Below are 19,451 nucleotides of genomic sequence, written 5' to 3' on the forward strand. Positions count from 1 at the left end.
ACAATCACATTTAGTACCTACCTACAGAAGGATGGGCGTGTGGAACATTAAAAAGTATTTAAGAGTATTGGTAGTTGACCCTTAACGTTTCTTATTATTACCACATATTATATAGTTATAATTTTATAATACTTAAAATAATTAATAAAAGAACATTTTGTAACTAGTTACAAATTGTAACTATAGTTACCAGATGACACTCTGGAATCTGGTTATCATTTAGTACTTATTTCTGAATCACTGCATTCGACTAATCGAGCGTTAGTCGTTACAATAAATTGAAAAGGATGAATTATATTTCCATTCACCTGTAATGGGCAATGGCTCTAAGTTTTAAGGACTTACACAAGTTACCTATGTATTATTAGGTATTAAAAACATATTAATATAACTATATAACCTTCTAACCTAACTATATGTTCTATATCAGTGCTTCTCAAACTGGTGGCTATATTATTGGGGGGAGTCGTGAAATATTTATTTTATTTAAACTATTTTCTTTAGCCATAATTATTTTTGACTTAAAATTAAGCGGTTATTAATCATTGTCCATAATTTATCTGTTTGAAATAGTACATGTAATTTTAGTATATAATTAAGAAAAAATAATTTATCATTTTGATTAAGGGGGTCTAAGGGCCTTGACAGTTTTACATTCAATTTAGGGGGCCCCATGACAAAAAAGTTTGAGAAGCACTGTTCTATATAACCGCTAAAATATTATATATTTTACAAATAACACTATTTATCTAAATTATTTCTTGCTTATTAATATTTCACGGATTATATTATTTTTCAAGTGTACCTAAATTTAATTTAGATTCTATTATTTCTGTTAATAGTCGCTGAACATATTATGTGTTGCACTGCGGCGTTTTATTACTGTCGCAGAACCATAAGATACTGAAGTAGATAATGAAAAAAAAATATACAATTTATACTAATAAATTATAGTCTACCTAGTTACTTGTATTTACTACGAATGTTTTGAAATAAATTAAAAACAATTTTTTCCACCTGCAACCAATCTGTAATTAATTAAGTAAATAGATACAGATGTTAAAACTCTGCTTTGTCCTATAACCACAGATTTTTTGTTTTAAAACTGTTCCTACTACAGTACTACCTACTTACTATTTACTACTTACATTTTTAAATCGTAAAGTTCCATGATCATGGGTCAGTGTTTCCATGCACCGTGTAATTATTTATTAGAGCCCATATAGGTAACCATGTATACACGACTTAATATGTTATACTATTGTAAATTTAAACTATATTATCAGCTATACAGAGAAAAAAATCAAATTTTAATCCCATAAATAATTTAAAAATGTTTAAGTTTATTTCAGTCAGTTGATTTTTTCTGAATAATCGTATGTAAACCTCAAATCAGTGACTAATCATATTAGGTATGCTGATATGTGATGTAGAGCCGGCAAATAATCAAGATAGATATACGAAAACCATTTATCAATCATGTTGATTGGAATATGTACAATAAATTGAATACAGCCTATTATAAAACTTTACAGTCTTAAGGGGATTGTAAACAGACACTTTTCAAATTGTATTCATGTGGTCTTGCAAATGTGTGCATAGTAAGTGTTCATTAGTGTGACTGTGTATAAATCAAAAGCGAAACGTTCTCGCACGCGCACGTACAATAGTCAGCGAAACGGCGTTACGAGAGTTGTAAACGGTAAACAATTTATACTCATTTGTATGTGCATTTTGTCAATCCTACCGTTGGACCTGATAACGCGATAAGACTTCTGAAGATTGATTTGAATTTGTTAATATGTCTACTTGAAATTGATCGGTCCACATTTTCAGGTACTTAATTTAATTTTCAAATAATAAACATTTAAAATTCCGTAAATTTTAAATATTCAAATAAAATTTTTAGGAGCTTAGGTCCTTAGGAACAACATTTAAAAAAAGTGGTCTGATCGATCTCAAATAGACATATTAACGAATTCGAAACAGTTTTTGGAAGTCTTATCACGTTATCAGGTCCATCGGCATGATTGACAAAAGATTGGTACATTTTGGTTAAAATAATCGTTCGTTTGCAATCCCCTTAAGCCGTATAACCCTTGTCAATTATATATGATATGTCTAAAAATGAATCCAACAATGTGTGTAAAATAGTGTTAATATTTGAGAATGGCTAAAATATTAATTGTTATTGAATAAAATGTTTTATTCAAATAGTATACTGTTTAGATTAGGCTATATGGTATTACTGCATTAGGATCATCGGATGCGGGATTGAAAATTTCAATTAATTTCAATTTTTTCTTACATATGTTCCACCCACTTTATTTTATTGTAATGCGAAGTATGATGGAATGAAAAAAAATCAATTAGGTATCTACATTTTTGATTTTTAGTTATTTCATACACAAAATCTAAAACGATTATACTATAAGTACTTATTTTTTTAATCGATGGCTCTAACCTCCTACTGGGTTATAGACGTAGTAGCCCAGTGGGCCAGTCCACTTCCGCTGCTGTGCCATGTTTACTAAAATACTTACGTATGTTTGTTTCTAAAATTTCGTGGTAGTATTTATATATTTTTACAATGTCAAGGCTGCTAATTTTGAAGTGAAACACACCTTGTCATTAGCTGTTTCATTTGTCACATGAATATTATATTAATATTAACAATAAAAACACGAAAAGCTTTCTTCCTGTTTTGATATTGGCATTACAAAATCAAAAACACGATTTTATCATCATGTTTAAATTGTTTGTTGTATATTATATCAATTGTATCGTGTATAAAATTTAATATAAATACGCAACATTGTCAAGTCTTTGTAATATTAGTTATATTTGAAGTATATTATTGGAATACGTATATAAGTTGTATTATTTAGCTATATAAATGACAAATGTAAATGTTTGTCATTACACGTTTTATTTATTTATTTGTCACAACAACAAAATAGCTATTTAGATTTTACAAAATACAACTAATGACTGCACCTAGTGCACCTCCCCAATAGGCAATGGGCCATTGCCAATGGCTTGTTGTAATAAGATATGGTGAGTTCAAAACATATAAACACTTATAAATAATAAAAGGTAATATTTTATTTTTATAAACTTCATATCCAAAACAACTTCAACTAGAGCAAATATAAAAAAAAAAAATGAATACAATTTCTTTTTGCAAGTTTCTTTACTTTTTTCTTCTTCTATTGTAGTAGGTATAGGTACTTGAGACCGGGACTGCAAGAGTCAAGATTCGCTTTCACATTACTCTCACGACCCACATCATTTATGAACAAAAAAAAAAAAAATCATTTAAAATACAATTACTCTACTTTGTTTAAAAATAAAAAATCACCGACTTCCGTCACCAAAGAAGACACTCGCCGCCAACATAATATATTAATATAGTCTCATTAGTTTGTTTACATTAAAAATCCCGACTTTCATTTGTATAGTCGAATTCTAGAACAGTGAATAACTGAGCAAGCTGAATAAGCAGAACAATATAGTGTCACAGTGAATTATAAAATATATATTATCATTATGTGTTTAAACCGTCGTCGCATATTCAACCTGCGTGTATAAAATGTTTACGATTTTTTCATGTCCCGGGATCGTGTGACGAACATAAAATATATTAATAAATTTCTGGAGTTGGACCCGTTATATTAAAGTCCTTGTATATATTGTGCATTCTAGTCTGGTAACTGTTGGCAACATTACCTACGTCACATGCGTAGAGAACAAAATTCGACATGATAAGAAACTCGGTTATATGTTGATAGTTATCTAAATAATACCGACGACCGAGCGCTCATATCTGCCATTTTTGTTGATAATATGTTTTTCGCGGACACGTTTTCTTATAGGAACGTTTAAACAAAGAGCGGACAACGTTTTTAAACAGCGAAAAAATTAAATTAAAAAAAATAAAAACGAAAAACAACTGTAAAACGGAGAGCAACGTTGGTGCGCGGCTATACGACACGACTGAGCATAAAACACCTTTTTTTTGCGACACGATTGAGCAAATTTTTCGGCGTATCAAAGGATATAGAAATAAGAAATACATAAGAAAACCTACACAATTGTGCATAAAAAATCTGCATTGTTGTAATTTTCAATTTTAAACTACCTATATTATACAAAAAATATTAGTTGAAATAATTATAGTAAAAAAACCTTTATAACCTTATAAAAGCCTTATACAAGCCTACATCACAGATAAAGGCTATGAAGTAATTCAGGTCACCAACATTTTACACCGTATCAACAAAAATGCGTTGCCTCTTTTTCGTATCGATCTAAAACCTGCAACCAATAATAGCGACATTCTTAATCTGGACTCGCTGTTACACACCAAAATTAAAATTGAACTCCCAAAAAAAAAAACGTGCCCCTCCTCATTGCAAGTCATGCCAGGCTTACTTTCATACAAGTAACTTTTGTCGCCATAACCCTCGTTGCGTCAAATGCGGAGATAACCACTTCTCCTCCGAATGCTCAAAACCACCTACCACTCCCGCGAAATGCGCATTATGCTCAGGACCACACGCTGCCTCCTACAAGGGTTGTCCCATGTACAAAAATATTATCAAAAACCATGAAAATAATATGATATATTATGAAAATATAATGAGCTTCTCAAACATAAGAAACGTTCTCAGCCGATTCAACAAAAATCAAATTACTTAAATCCGAATACTGCTCCTACGCTCCCCCCTCTCCAAATTCCTCCTCATCTTCCCGAAGCTTCCTATGCATCTATCACCAATTCCAATAATAGTTTATCACATAATAATTTCCCAAATGACAATTTGTTAGCTAAGTTTATCACAGAACTCTCCGCTCTTATAAATCCACTCATTTCCCTCTTCACCACTATTCTACAAAAACAATTTACACCATAATCCAAATTCCATTTCCCCCAATCAACTCGTTATATATTATCATTATCAAATTAACTACGCACTCATTATAATTTACGATTCTATTTCATTACTCTATATCATTAATTAATAATATTATATAAATTACCAAGACTCTTCTCAATGTATAATTATATATATTTTTTTTTTCTTTCTATTCTTATCTATACCATTTTAAATGTATACTATTGTAACACCACACTGTCATTGTATCTATATCATGTAGGGAGACTGGCTTAATATGACATATTAGGGTAATATGACACATTGATGTTTTGATTAGAATTATTGATATTTACGAACTATATACGTGACAAATAACCTCCTACAAACAATTGTATACGGTGACCACAGGTTTTGGCCTTATCAGAGAATTTGATAACAAAAATGTCTTTTTTGTCTTATCAACTTTTTTTTTAACCATTTTTAAAAATTAATTTTAAAATATAAAACTTTATGTTCCTTCAATTTTTTTTATTCGTAGTTGAACATAAAAAGGCAAGCAATACTAAAATTATTTTATAAATAAGCTTATTATAATACTTTGGCCATAAAAACTTTGAAAAAAACTTGTATGATATCAGGCAATATGACATAGCAGTGTTTATTATTATATTATTTTCATATTTATATTATTATATTAATTATATTAAAATATATTTCTAAAGTGTTGCTATTTATAATAAAAAAATTGATTAAACTATTAAATTGCAAAAATTTTATAATTTATTTCTATTGCCCAGTATACAATGGTTGCTTATACAAAAGTAGTGTATGTCATTTTACCCGACACACCGGGTAAAATGACATAGTAGGTACATTTAAAAAAAAGTGAATTAAAATTATTTGTTTGCATTAAATGTACAATTATACTTCAGAAATATGTGTATAATATAAATACAAATATGCTGCTCAAGTTTCATGTATTAACAAACATTATTTCTTCAATTTTTTTTTAAATTAAAAAGTGGTATGTCATATTAAGTTAGTCTCCTCTACTTATATAATTGTCGAGCTACAATCGTTTTTACTGGGAGGTAATAAAAAAAAAAAAACCTTATACAAAATTAGGTACAAATTAAAAAAATAACATGGTTTTGTTTGAAACATTTAAAACAAATGATTTAAATAATTAAATAACAAAAAAAAACTGTTTTTTAAAACAAAAAAATATAATTTATTTGCATATAATGATTTAACTTATTAGTAGGTATAAAAACAACTCCTATTTATGAACTTTACAGTAACAATAAATTAAATTGTTAAATAACAAAAATAATAATTTTGCTAATTTAAATTACCAATAAAATTATAAATACATACAATTATAATTCATTGAACACGTCATATCCACTTCATTGCTTGGGGGCTGAGACGATTTGCCTTACTTTTAATTTTATTCCAAATCGATACCCCTCTCCTCTATAGTATAGAATATATCGGTTAATCGATACTATCAATATCCCAAACTAATAATATTGATAATATATTATATTATTACCTAGTCCATGTTCGATATTATCTCGGTGCATCTAATACAATCGGTGGTTTTAACACAATCGATCATCAACCACTAGAAGTGACTATCGCACAGCCCTAAATCATACTACCAATAGCACTATTAAACAGGATTCCAAAGTATGACTAAAAAAATAATATAAACATAAAAATAACCTAATCAAGCATGGTCAATGCCATTCCCTGGACACCGTAAGCACGTAGGCCACAGAAATAGGATAACAAACTTAACATAAGGAAAGTGTAAACTCTATTATATAGGAGAAATACGAGCAGACTAGAATCAGACGTGATACCACTGGGCACTGAAATATTATGCTCTGCGAGAGCCAGTACATGCACCTTCACAAGCGTTATTGTATCCAAAACCAATTTATTTTATTACAAGTTTTAAAGTGTCAAATAAACAAATTACTAACAATTTCAACTCGTATTATTAATTCATTATTATTCTATCTTGTTACCTGTCATCCAAACATTTTAGATTTAACTCTGTACGTGGGATAACTAGTCGCTATACATAATGTGACGTCATAGCATGAGTATATTTACAAATCACAATTTACTGCGGATTTTACAATAGGGTTTCGGTGTTTCACCCAATCATATAAAATAGAGCTATATAGCCTATATTTCGACTAAAATTTCATAGTTTTGCGTATTTACTATTTGGGTACCTACTATTTGGCTTTAAATATTAATCATTACATCACGTTATTCCCCTGTATTCCGAAGTTTAGACTCATAAGAGCCAAGAGAGGTTACGACAAACTTAATGTTTCATGCACCATCAAAATAATTTATTAGTAATAATATTATTAATTATAATGAGTAGGTTGGTATAAGAGAATAATAATAATTACCTAATATTATAATGTACATGGACATTTTATCGTATTGTATACTGTTTTAAATTATTTAAATATAATGTAAACATTGTACATATTATTATAAATTGGGATGATGTGACTAATGACTATGTGAGTCATAAGCAGCTACCCGCATCATTGAAATAAACCTAAAAACCTTATTGTGTTACTAAACGCAATTTCGTTTTTTTTTCGATTAAAATTCATTAAATGTATGAATTTGGTGTACTGAATAAATTATTTCACTACAATGTTTAAGCTGCAAATTACAAGTAAAGTATGCAAGTATGCAACAAAATATTATAATATGTGTTGTAATTGTTGTATTAATTGAAAATATACTTGTAAAAAAAAAGTAATACCATTATTTTTTTTTTATAAAACACGCTATAATAGTGTGTTTTATATACCATATGAATTTTGGAAAATTAAACTTTCAAATACTCGAACTTTTTAAGTTGTGGGTCACCCTCCAATATGGCCCAAACAGTAGGTGTACAGGGTTAACGGAATATAATAATATGTAACATAATGTATAATTTTACAGAGAATATTACAAAATAAATTACAAACATACACAATGATATGGGTACCTATATATAGTGTACGTGTTCGGGCCCTACACATTGCTCATTATTATAATTTATAACCTATATAACGGAAACGGCTCCACGTCCCACCCCCTACACCCACACCAACGAAGTCTAGAAGATATGGGTCAGCCTGGAAGACGAAAAAAATTTGAGAAAAAAAATACACAGTGATTAAAATACTAAGAATTTTTTTAGAGCATTTCCGCGTCGGCGAAACGAGTTGTCGGCGAATCGGGCCCAAATCTTTCTAAGGGATGTTTGTTGACAGATCATTGTGTATGAAAAATCGTAATTATATTTATTTGTGTATTTATTTAATGCGTTTTGTTGGTGGTATATAATATAATTTCGATTTTAGGCTATATACGACGCGTTATCATATACTGCCGCGCAAATATTATGTTTAATACGACCGCCGTGATTTCTTTATTTCAAAGGTAGGTACTCTACGTCAGAAGTTCCCAAAATTTTTTGATTCGCGGCAGTACGACACCCTACAGTATTTATAAAAATCCAGAGGCACCCTATAGTAGTAGTAGGTACAATGTAGACATCGTACATCGTGTAAATTTAGTATATTTATACACGTTCGCACGGCATATCTTTCGTAAGATAACTTTTATTTTAAATTGTGAAAAATTCAAAAACATGTATGATTATTATATTTGCTTATAATTGCTACTTGAAGTTATCGTATAGCACCCTTAATTCAAGTTCACGGCACCTTGGTTGGGAGCCCCTTCTGCGTACGTTGTCTCGTCAGTACCGGCGTGTGCCAATTTTTTTTATATTTTTTGAAAGCTCCCCCCAGTTTTATCTATAGCCCTCCACAGTTTTCTAATCATATTTTAGTTGAAAATATTAATTAACAGGGTTTGTATGCTGCTGATACAAATTTGGCCTCCTCCAAAAAAACGTTCTTAGTTGTGTCTTTTAAATTTTAATAAAAGGTAATGTAAAGTATTTGACCGGCAATCCCGACCACTGCTGTTTGAACTACTACACCGCTATACACATCCAGATATCCCGTCATTGTTCTAGGTGTTAATGGTTGCACACTAGGCGATTGGTGTCCGCAATTAAATCACGGTATTATCGCTGTACACTCCCATTTACGGTCCATTATGTACGTATATGAGCTTGAATGCTTGATAGTATTGTTAATTGTTATTGGTTAATACCACAGAATTGCGGCTGTAAGTAGGTACTTTAACTTGTAGAGTGTATGGTAGTACTTACCTATGTCCTATATATAGTAACACTTAACGGTGCTGGTCATACTATTGTAATTACTTAATTATTTATTATTGTTCGTGTTTCCATTTACTTGCGGTCAACGGTAAGTTGTTTTTCACATACGGCTATCCGTACCAGGTACGCACTAAACAATAAACATATTATACATTATACCTTTACTGGCTACTGTACGTCTGTATACGACACAGCGGCGGCTCTAGGATTTTATTTTATTTTTTTGCGTAGTGCACCAGTGCACGAAAATATAGGATAACGAGAATTTACAATTAAACGATGTCGAGTATACTAATATTATATACTGGCATAAAGCATCTACTGATACGAAAGGCTATAGGAATATTTGGCATTGATTTATCTGAAGATTATAAGACATGAGAGTATTTAATGAATACGCACGTGGGAATAAAAAAACGGTTTCTACGACATAGGTCAATGATAAACAGTTGTGGTACTGGTACCGAGGTACTTGTGCTATACAAGGTATTATTTATTAAATATTTAAGGTATACAAAGTATCGGGGTCTTTTGAATTTCCCATTTCTCATCCATACCTATACATTTTTCGTACTCAAAATCCAAAAGTCCTCACATGCACAGTTTAGTGTGGCTCCCAAAATGGCACATTTAAAATGTATTGTAGAGCTTCAGTCCCCCTCCAATATATCTGTCCTGCACCTATTTGCGAGTAACCAGTAACGTAGACATGATTACTGAAAAGGGAGAGGGGGGTTCAAGATCGAAAACGACATACCTAAATGGGAGGGGAAAATTGGAAAATCCCCCACTCTCTCAAAACGTTTTACTTGGGTAGTAAAATATTTAACAATAAGGAACAATGAATGTAATTTTTGTAACAAAAATTCACATCAAACACAATATGGAAGATTATCCACTCCAAAGCCAATGTGAGGGGATCTGACCCCCACGCCCCCCTTGTATACGCCACCGCGTGTAACTAGTAGATGTAGCATAGGTATCTAAATATTAAATCTGCGTGTGAAATTGTTTTCCCAAAACTTCCTGAAATATTTAATTAATACATATATTGTTATTATATTTCTTCATATATATATTATATTATTATATTGTGTCTGAATGCGTATGCGAGTGCGTACTCGGGCGTCATTAAATTGTTGACTGTTGTCCGAAGAATTCGAACGTTTCACACGCACAACTATTAAGTATACGCGGATGTGTGTGCAGGTACCTACTTAAACCTCTACACACACAACTCGACCAGTTTTCCGTCGCGACTTTTTCGTCGTACAACTCATACCTCACTGTATAATAATATATACCTACAATATATCAATAACCGCGTATGTAAATACGACCTCGAAAGTTTTGTGCGTTTTCATTTCAAATCCAACGCGTACTCTAATGGAACAGACGTGGTCGCGGTGCGCACGTACTACATACGTATAATACTACTGCTCTGGTGATAATGCGTTATTTACAATATTATATACCGCGGTTACGTTATGCAAATATCGCGGAGGTCCGTCCGCACGACTGCTGCACATTGTACCGCGTCCTGTGACCTCTGTATTATATATAACTCGTAACCTGCCGCTGCAGTCAGTCGTGCGCGAGGCAACCGACGACGACGACCGGCACCGGCCGTGACTGTGTAACTTATACGTAACTTACCGTACAACGATTTTCACCATTAATTGTCCTGTGTCGTCCGACCTGGAAAGTGTACAATAATATTATTTATAGCGCAACACAAAGTAGGTTCACAGTACAATCCGAAGAACAGGAAAGATGCCGAACCTCCGCCGCGTGACCGACGTGGTCTTCGCCGTCGCCGTCACCGCGTGGATATCCGCCTCGGCGTGCGCAGTGGCCGAATCATCTGCCACCTGTCGATACGAACCTAACTGGACCAGTCTGGATGCCAGACCGTTGCCCACGTGGTACGACCAGGCCAAGTTTGGGGTGTTCATCCACTGGGGCGTGTACTCGGTGCCGGCGTTCGGCAGCGAATGGTTTTGGATGAACTGGAGAGGTAACACGCGTGCACTGCAGTCGGACCGACTGTATATGTGCTGCACAGGGTGATTCACCAATAATGACAAACCCCATTTTTACTTTTAATAACAAATCTATTCAAATCCTGATTTTTGGAAATTTTAAGTATAGGTAGGTAGGTACTTAACTACTATTAAGGTCCATAATGTTTTCAACCGTGTATATATATAGATATACAATTTTTTTTTCTTATTATAACCTTTATTATTCTTGATTGCGTCAAGTTATATATCTAAATCAAAATTCAAACGAGTATACGACCTGAGTTATTAAAATGTATAATATAATACTAAGAATAATAGTCCTTAAAAATGGCTTTTCAAAATAATTAAATATCTGTAATAACTAATATTAGATCTAGGTACAACTGTTCCAGTATTTTATTTTAGATTCTGAGTGGAGCGATGAATGTATTGGTTTTACAATGATGTGTGTGGTTTTTTTTATTTCATGTCTTCATTTTTGTGTCTGTCATCATCGTTTGGGGCAGTAACACTGCTTCTATTTTCTTCAACAATATCTTGTTCGATGGGAAAGAGAATCTAGTTAGTTAATTTGGTCAAAATTTTTAATTCTCAATACTTTTCAAAAGCACAGGGAAAAACAAAACAAAAATTAAGGATAAATGGGAACTTTTATACGCAAAATCTGTTTTCGAAAAAATTGATTTTAGTTTTTGGTGTAACTTTAAAACAAATGACCATAGATACACGAAATTTTCACTGAATGCTTATATTAGCATTTTCTATACTTGATAAAATTTTGATTTGTTTTAGGCGGTTTACCGTGGATATTTTCAGTTTCCGAGTTTTTTAATTTTTTTTTCTATAAATGTCAATAAAATTGTATTCGTTGGGTTAAAAGCTTGAAAATGTAATACAAGTCTCCTATTATATTTTTATAATGACAGTTGAAAAATATTAAAAATATAGTCACAATTTTATTTTTATAAGCATTTAAAATTCGAATTTTGACAAAATACGTAATAATCATGAAAATGTGCAAGTTATTTTGAGTTAGAAATAACTAAAAGTTTTCTTTTTAAATCTAAAATTTTAAAATTTAATTCATGATTCCTTATAAATTTGTCTACCTTTATCAAAAAAAAAAAATGTCTATAAGAAAGTCAAATTAAATTTTTATCAGCGTTTGAAATTTAAGAAATTTTTAAAACATTGAATATTCACTCGATTTCTCAAGCAGCGATTTTCGTATTTTGTTTAATTCAAAAACGAATAACCATAGATACTTAAAATGTATATCATATGTTTATTTTATCAATTCCTATATTTGTCAAACATTTTGACTGTTTTCAAGATGTTTATGGACAATTTCAATTTTCAATTTTTTTTAGTTTTTTTTTTCTGTAAATGTCTATAAGATGTTATTAGTTGGGTCAAAAGCGTAAAGATGCAATACAAGGCTCCTGATATATCGTAACAATAGGATATGAAAAATAACAAAAATACATAGGCACAATTTTTTTTATAAGCATTTTAGGTTCGATATTTTTCAACATTTATCAAATTTAAAATCTAAAAACGATTTTGTTGTTAAAAATATATAAAATGTTCAACTTTTATAGTTAAGGATTGAAAATAACCTAAGGTTATTCTGTAAACAAAAAATATAAAAAATATAAAGACACAGTTTTTTTAGAGTTATTTTATATTAAAAAGTTGACAAAATTACATATTAAGTAGGTAACCAGAATAACGATTTTAGTTATTTTGTTGTAATTTTATAATATTAATTCAACTTAGGTATTAGTTACCGTCTTAATAATAAGTAATAACATAATATAAAATATCCACACTGACAGACCGTCTCCGCTCAGAATCATTTTTTATATACAATGACGTTATATCATTGAATTCAAATTTAATACCATTCATTATACAGTGACCCACTTTTAAGTTTTAACCTACTGTATTTCAGAGCGACATCCACTTACCCGCTTTAATTTTATTTGTATTTATTATTTTAAGAAGATGGGCATTATATTATACTTGAATGGTTTTTACAAACTAATGACTATTATGTTATCATGAATTTATAAATGTCCTAAGCTCACAAAGCCAGACTACTTGTTCAAATATAGATTAAGATACATCATAATTTAAAAAATAATTAATAGTTTTATAAGAAAAATAGGTGATTCTAATTTACAAAAATAAATTGGTCAAATTCACTATAAGACACTTCTTATGTGGTATAAAAAGTATTTGAAAATATCATCCAAAGTGAACTTCATATTCTAAATTTAAAATCAGAATTTGTACAAATTCATTATTAAAGGACAAAATAGGGTTGAGCATACTTGATGAATCACTTGTATAATTATGGCTACTATACATTTTATTTAATAATATATAATAATATAATAATATTTATTAATTCTCCAACAAACAATATATACAAGTTAAATTACTAATTGACAAATTTTTGTTGGATTACCTCCAAAGCCAAAGGCTGTGCTGGAGGTGAGAGTTCATGCAGTTACAATATTAAATAAACATATCAAGAACATAACATAAGAGAAAAAAATAAATAAATAAATAAAAATAGATAATAAACAGTATAAGAAAGTAATAGTGAACTTACAATATAATTATTCAAAATAAAATAATATAAACTATAAGCAATTCAAATCAATCTAAGGTATTTAATCCTAAAGACATACGTTTTCTTTTTAATTGTATAAAATTATTAAATTCATGAATGCAAATTTTATATTTAATACAAAAATTAATAAACACAAAATATGGTCCTGACTGACAAAAAGTAGTTCTTAATTTAGGTAGGGATAAATCAATATCTTTAACAAATCGTGTGTTATATTTATGTGTAGGAGTACTAATTGTGTTAATATATTTAAAAACAATCGCAAAAACATGTATTATATGGAGAGACTTTATATTTAAGATTTTACATTCATTATATTATAATAAAGTTGTTGGAAAGAGTCTTGGCTTATTGAAGATATATTTTACAAGACAATTTAATGTTGTAATTAATTTTTTAATATGAGTTTGATAAGCGTTACCCCAAAATGCTATACCATAAGACACTATTGATTATGCACTAGAGATTTATAAACTATTGTTTTAACGTCGTCTTTAAACTCGTCTTTGTTGTAATGAACTATTCGCCAAAAACAAAAAAATTTAAATGTTATTACGATAAATACTACCTACTATACTAGTATTATTTGTTATTACTTTATAGCCAATAGTTCCACAATGTTCGTTTTCTTCTTATAATTAAACTGACACAGTAACACGAATATTATCACCTGCTACAATATTTCATCGTTATCTAGGTTTTGACATAATTTCAAACGTATTTTCACAGAGATAAGTAGGTATAATAGGGAAAAGTAGTTACTATTTTTTATTTTTTATATTAAATTGATATTTTACATTTCGTACTGAAAACGAGCAATAATTATTTCAAGTCTTAGGTCTAGATTATGACCTATATAATAATATACTATCAATTCTAATAATCAATAATCAATGGCAGTTTTTAAGGCATTAAAGTATTATTACTAGGGCTAGGAAAATAAAGGACTAAAAAACTACAATAAAGGAATTAAAAAACTGCCAATAATGCTACAAAAAAAAGCATTTTAACCAAGAAAATGCAACTAAAAAAGACTTGAATATTTTTAAGTTTAGCTGAAAAATATTTTTAATATCAAAAAATAATTTATTAAACACATTTTTATATGTTCACACTAAGTAATTCTTAGAACAACTAAGCACAATTTATAAATATTGAAAAAAATAAATTAAAAACCGTTATATTAAATGTCGATAAATGTTAACGTATTACGTAACCACTACTCCCACTCGGTAATCACTTTGACAAAATCTAAGAATATATTTTCAGAAATATTTTTCGATAAGGCGATAATATTTCACTACGAAATCACGAAATAAGTATATATAATAATACAATTAAAATAAATTAATAAATAATAATTTATATAAATATGTATATTGTATATAAATGTACTAAAAATGTTAAATATGCGTATAAATAACAAAAATTAATTAAAAAGCTAATAAACTGACAAAAAAAGTACCAAAAAAGCATTTATTTACGAATATCATAAGAAAATGCAAAAAAAGCAAAATCAAAATTGCATATTTGAATTCTGTGATGAATGAATCGAATTTTGTTTTTGATTAGCTATGTCCTGTAGCACTATGAAAGAAAATGTAAATGCTACAAAATCCTAGCCCTAATTATTACTATAGTTATATTATTCTGAATCACAACATATTATTTCAGGCTTACGTAGGAATTAATTTTTTCTTTGTTTACCAGGCGGTTTGCGTGAGTACACTTTAGTCGCTAGTACTTATTGGCTATATAGGTAGGTACTAACAGTACCGACGTACCGTATTGCTTTTATATGCTTAAATTAACGTTTGTTCGTGTAATTATTATAAACGTCAACGAATGATTGTCCATTGTATGTTTAACAAGATAAAAATACACAAGATAACAATACACTAAATATGTCTTTAGTGTTGTGTACTTGTGTCTTGTTAAAAATACAATAGGTAGACATTCGTAGACATTTATAATAATTACGCAACAGACGTTAATAATATTTAAGCATATATAAAAACGATTTACAAACATTTTAAACGTAGGTATAGGTATTCATACATTTATAAATGGATTAAAGGTTAGTTGTTGTACAAAAACAATATTGTTACATGAAAATCGTGTAAGGTGGGTTAACGTTCAGACGACAATAAACGGTGCGTTACCCCCTCCCACACTTGCCATGACAATCATTGAATATTTGAATCGTATTATTATAAATTATGATTTTTCATGCTCACTCTACGTAACTATTCAGGTAGGAAGGGCGCAAACTATGTAAACTTCATGACAAAAAATTACAAGCCCGGTTTCACGTACCAAGAATTTGGTCCCCAGTTCACCGCAGAGTTCTTCGACCCCATGCAATGGGCCAGTATCATCAAGGACTCCGGTGCAAAGTAACTACCTATATAATATTATGTATTTATTTACGTAAAACCTTTCTATTTTACAAACTGTACCGCGGGATTGCTAGACATTTCTACGACTAAATTTACGGGCATTAGCGCACTACACATCATAAAACTTAACATGTGTCCGCAATTCGCTGTCACACAAAATTTGAAAAACTACAACACAATTGGGGTCATCGTGTTGGTTTTCCCGCGTGTTTAATATAGAGAAATGGGAAAACACGCGATTGAAAGCCCACACCCGCCGCATATGTATTTTCTATAATAATAACTAATATTATACCTATGTATAATATTATGCTTGTCGTCGTTCGTTTCATTAAGGTATCTGTTATATAATATATAGATACGTAGTCTTGACCACTAAACACCACGAAGGTTACACGTTGTGGCCGTCGAAAAAATCATTCGGATGGAACTCTGTAGATGTCGGACCCCACAGAGATCTAGTAGGTATGTATTAAATTATGGAGTCGACATTGTTATGGCGTGTGACGAAGTATTATCATAATATTGATGTGTTTTGGATGTGTGAAGGTGACCTGAGCAGAGCCATAAGAAGTTTAAACAAGACTCGGTTTGGGGTGTACCATTCGTTGTACGAGTGGTTTAACCCGCTTTGGTTACAGGACAAACAGTCGAATTTGACCACCCGCACATTTGTGACCGAGAAAGTCCTGCCGGAACTTTACGAATTGGTAATTTTTTTTTTCACCAGAGTAACATGACAATTTCATTTTTTTTTTTTTTCATAAAACGGAGTTACTTTGATATCACATTAATAAATATAGGCATCAAAGTTGTCCTCAACGTTGTGTAACTTTGATAGCATATTAATATCTTAGAGGTCAGAAGATAACATCAGAAATTTAAAAACTAAAACGTTAAAAAATTGAGTATAGAGGTACCCAACTAGCTGTAACTAAGATTTAATTTTGAGAGATTTATCGTTAATTAGTACAGAATTTATCCATAAAATTAAAAGTAAAATTGAAAATTGTCATACTACATTAAAAAATTATCAAAGTTTCCCCATTTTACAGTATATAAAGAGTGTTTATTTTATATGTATAATCGTTACAATACGCAATAATATCGCGTCTGACACATATATTATGATATATATATATATTATATATATATAGGTGAACAATTATAAACCAGAAATCATATGGTCAGATGGAGAATGGGAAGCGCCGGACACCTACTGGGATTCGTTGAACTTCCTAGCGTGGCTCTACAACGACAGTCCTGTCAAAGACACGATAGTGGTGAATGACCGATGGGGGGGTGATACACTGTGCAAGCATGGTGGATTTTTGACCTGTGCGGATAGATATCAACCAGGTATTGTATAATATTATAGATTCGAAATTTGAAAATAAAATTAGATTTAATAAATTATCAATGTACTCATGCAGGAACAGCATGTAATATACAGGTTGATTATTATATCGAAGTATATTTATTAGTTTATTACTTATTTCAATATGTATTGAAGATTTTCAAAATATTTTTTATGGTTGTAATTTTTTAAGTTTTTAACTGTTGTGTAGAGTGACAACGTATTCCAAAGCAGAATATTATTCGGAGTATTTCAATATATATGGAGAACAAATTTTGGACGATAACTTATAAGTATTTAATGTTTATACGAGCGCAGTTAGTATATACAAACTATATAGTAAGTACTAAGTAGATTAATATTTTGAGGGATATCCCCATAGATAATACATATTATATCTATGGATACCCCTGTGTCACTCCACGTATTGCTTATCAAAACTTTAAAAACTTATAACTCGTAAACTACGTCTAAAGTTCGATTTTTACGCTGAAAAATATTCTGCTTGGAATAAAAAATTGAGAATATAATATAATATATGTTGTCAAAGTTAAAAAATAAATAAAAAATATTTTTTTCAAAAATTTTGTTTGCAATGAATTATGTTACCTAGGTAATCTAAAAGAATATTTAGGTAATACAACTTAGATAAACGAATAACCCAGTACAATATAATACAGTCAGACCTATGTGGCTTACCTTTATATACCTACTATAATAAGCTACTAAGGTAGTACAAGGTAAACGGTTACAATGTTACATCCATTATTTAAATTGCAGGAAAGATTGTTGGTCGAAAATGGGAGAACGCCATGACGATTGATAAGTATTCGTGGAGTTACAGAAGGAATGCTCGAGCATTAGACGTGTACTCGATACAAAATTTAATCGCCCAACTAGTCGAAACCGTAAGCTTTGGAGGTAAATTATACTCTATAACTAGTTGGTTAATATTATATTTATTGAGTACACACATATATTATATATTAATAAATAGGTATTTATAAACAATGATATATTATATTATATAAAAAAAAAAAATTATGAATTTACAGGTAATTTGTTACTAAACATTAGTCCTACCAGTGATGGCATGATTCCGCCATTACACGAAGAGCGTCTGTTACAAATCGGCCAATGGTTGTCGGTTAATGGTGAATCTATTTTCGGCAGCAATCCGTGGTCGACGTGTCAAAACGATACACTACAACCGCACTTGTGGTAAAGCCATGACAACAGTACTTAAAACGTTCATGCATTTATCGTATATTATATAATTGGTTTTAAGGTACACGCGAGGGAAAAATTCTTCGACCATTTATTCGATTGTTTTGCGCTGGCCCGATGGTAATTTACTCAATTCTGCGTGCCTGGACAAATTAGATATCGAATCTATCGTTATGTTGGACACACAAAGTAAACTCAAGGTAATTTAGCAAATAAAAAAAAAAGTTTTCGCATTCTTACATACCTAATGTGCATATAATATTTAATGTATGCGTATTACGATATTTTTATCACTGTACCATTTTAAATATTGTTATAGTGGAGTCAAAAGACAGAAGGCGGTTTGATGATTAAGCTAGAAGATAAATCTAAAACCAAAACAGAGTGGGGCTGGGCTCTACGGGTTACTTTGAATCCTTAAGTGTTTTTTCGAGAACTGTATCCTTTCATTTGTACCAATAATATTTCATACGAAACAATTGTGCCAAACATCTGTAACAAAAATATATACATTTACACTGAAGTGAACGATTACAATAATTGATATACAAAATTATTAAATAAGTATATACCATACTCTATACTCACAGTTAATAAGAACCTTCTGGTCATTAAAAACATGTGGCTCCCGGTTAGTC

General features: G+C 30.4%; 1 protein-coding gene across 1 annotated transcript; it reads left to right on the forward strand.

The window, feature by feature from the left end:
- Positions 1–10,717: 10,717 nt before the first annotated feature.
- On the forward strand, positions 10,718–19,336 carry LOC100164884 (alpha-L-fucosidase). The gene is made up of 9 exons (XM_001948547.5): positions 10,718–11,182; positions 16,085–16,226; positions 16,588–16,694; positions 16,779–16,939; positions 17,387–17,588; positions 18,367–18,507; positions 18,642–18,807; positions 18,875–19,013; positions 19,133–19,336. Exons 1-9 carry the CDS (start codon positions 10,939–10,941, stop codon positions 19,232–19,234), a joined length of 1,404 nt encoding a protein of 467 aa, XP_001948582.1. The 5' UTR covers positions 10,718–10,938; the 3' UTR covers positions 19,235–19,336.
- The last annotated feature ends 115 nt before the right edge of the window (positions 19,337–19,451 follow it).

Source organism: Acyrthosiphon pisum, chromosome A1, assembly GCF_005508785.2.
Source record: "Acyrthosiphon pisum isolate AL4f chromosome A1, pea_aphid_22Mar2018_4r6ur, whole genome shotgun sequence".
NCBI lineage: Eukaryota > Metazoa > Arthropoda > Insecta > Hemiptera > Aphididae > Acyrthosiphon > Acyrthosiphon pisum.